The sequence below is a fragment of the Oncorhynchus clarkii genome, chromosome 23, assembly GCF_045791955.1.
Source record: "Oncorhynchus clarkii lewisi isolate Uvic-CL-2024 chromosome 23, UVic_Ocla_1.0, whole genome shotgun sequence".
NCBI lineage: Eukaryota > Metazoa > Chordata > Actinopteri > Salmoniformes > Salmonidae > Oncorhynchus > Oncorhynchus clarkii.
Genome location: NC_092169.1, coordinates 57,834,536 through 57,836,375, shown reverse-complemented (window position 1 = coordinate 57,836,375; position 1,840 = coordinate 57,834,536). Strand labels below are relative to the sequence as shown.

At 45.8% G+C, this 1,840-nt stretch overlaps 1 protein-coding gene across 1 annotated transcript in view; it reads right to left on the bottom strand.

Moving 5' to 3' along the window:
• The window catches only part of LOC139381875 (clarin-3), an 11,780-nt gene extending 10,220 nt beyond the window's left edge, over nucleotides 1–1,560 (bottom strand). The window contains exons 1-2 of the mRNA XM_071125703.1: nucleotides 1,329–1,560; nucleotides 160–345 (exon numbers count right to left, since the gene is read on the bottom strand). Coding sequence (XP_070981804.1) covers nucleotides 160–345; nucleotides 1,329–1,560 — 418 coding nt within the window. The remainder of the gene's footprint in view (nucleotides 1–159; nucleotides 346–1,328) is intronic.
• Between the last annotated feature and the right edge of the window lie 280 nt (nucleotides 1,561–1,840).

Here is a 1,840-nt window from a genome sequence, read left to right as displayed (position 1 = left end):
CATATGGGACTAAATAGGGTTGGAACCCACAACCTTCAGGTATTTCATATGGGACTAAATAGGGTTTGATCCCACAACCTTCAGGTGTGCCGCTGATTGGCTGGCCTCTTTTTTTGCTTGATTGATTGAACGAATTGATGTGAAGTCGATTGATCTTACCACTGCCAGAGCTGCATGTGTAGAGCCCTATGGGTCCCATGTACGTCTGGTAGGGGTTACTGACGCTGTTGTACAGTGTGATGAGGATGCTGCCAGCAGAGCAGAGCAGACACAGGGCCAGGAGGGTGATCACTATGCCATGGAGGATCTGAGGAGCTCCACCTGTCTCTGCCAACTTCTCAAACACTGCACAGGCAGACCAAGAACAGGCAGGTTAGGAATGTACACTCACTATGGTGAGTTCTACCCCTACACAGACAGAACAAGAACAGTCAGGTTAGGAATATACACTCACTATGGTGAGTTCTACCCCTACACAAACAGAACTAGAACAGTCAGGTTAGGAATATACACTAGTATTATGGTGAGTTCTACCCCTACACAGACAGAACTAGAACAGTCAGGTTAGGAATATACACTAGTATTAGGGTGAGCTCTACCACTACACAGACAGAACTAGAACAGTCAGGTTAGGAATATACACTCACTATGGTGAGTTCTACCCCTACACAGACAGAACTAGAACAGTCAGGTTAGGAATATACACTAGTATTATGGTGAGTTCTACCACTACACAGACAGAACTAGAACAGTCAGGTTAGGAATATACACTCACTATGGTGAGTTCTACCCCTACACAGACAGAACTAGAACAGTCAGGTTAGGAATATACACTAGTATTAGGGTGAGTTCTACCAAGGGCTGAATTGTGGTATCTTAGCACCTTTTTTCCCAAATAGTTTTCTTTCTAGAACCTAAAAGGGTTATTTTCGTTGTCCCCATAGGAGAACCCTTTGAAGAATCATTTTTGGTTCCAGGTAGAACCCTTTTGGGTTCTATGAACAATCCTTTCCACAGAGAGTTCTATATGGAACCAAAAAAAGGTTTACCCTAAAGGCACAGCTGAAGAACCCCTGTAACGTATACGCTGGGAGTCGGGACAGCGAGTTCTGGGGGAGTGAATTGAATAAATAAATGAACCAAACAAGAAACACAAGTAGCGGTACAGACATGAAACACATAAACAGAGACAATAACATCTAGTGAACTTTACACTTACATTGTTGCATTATTACAGTATGAAGTCCACGTTATTGTTCTGGAACGTTAACGCAGCACCTTTCTGCACACGTATAGAGGGACAGTGGCAGAGCACGATTAAAACATACCTTGAATGGTCTTTTCACCTCCGAACACCGGACAAGAACCTCTGGCGATCGCCCCATAGAAAAGCTCGTATGATATGTTGGCGGAGCCGTTGGTGAAAACGTTTTCAGATCCAGAGCAAAGCATTTTGGAAACGGCCCATTCTGTCGACATCCCATAACCTAAAATCGCCACGGACACCGTAGTAGCCAGCGCGCTACTCAGAAAATGCAGAGCCTTCTTGGTGGAGGGCATTGTCACAATATTCCAGCCACACCGATGAAGAAGAAGATGAAGACGTCCAAACCCTTATTGGTTCTGTAACTCTCCGAATCAGCTTCAATAGCAGAGTAGTAGGCTATAACCATCTACCCTTCTGGTGTCCCAAAGACAGGTGTGACGGTCTGAGGAGAGGACAGGCGTGACGGTCTGAGGAGAGGACAGGTGTGAAGGTCTGAGGAGAGGACAGGTGTGAAGGTCTGAGGAGAGGACAGGCGTGATGGTCTGAGGAGAGGACAGGCGTGACGGTCTGAGG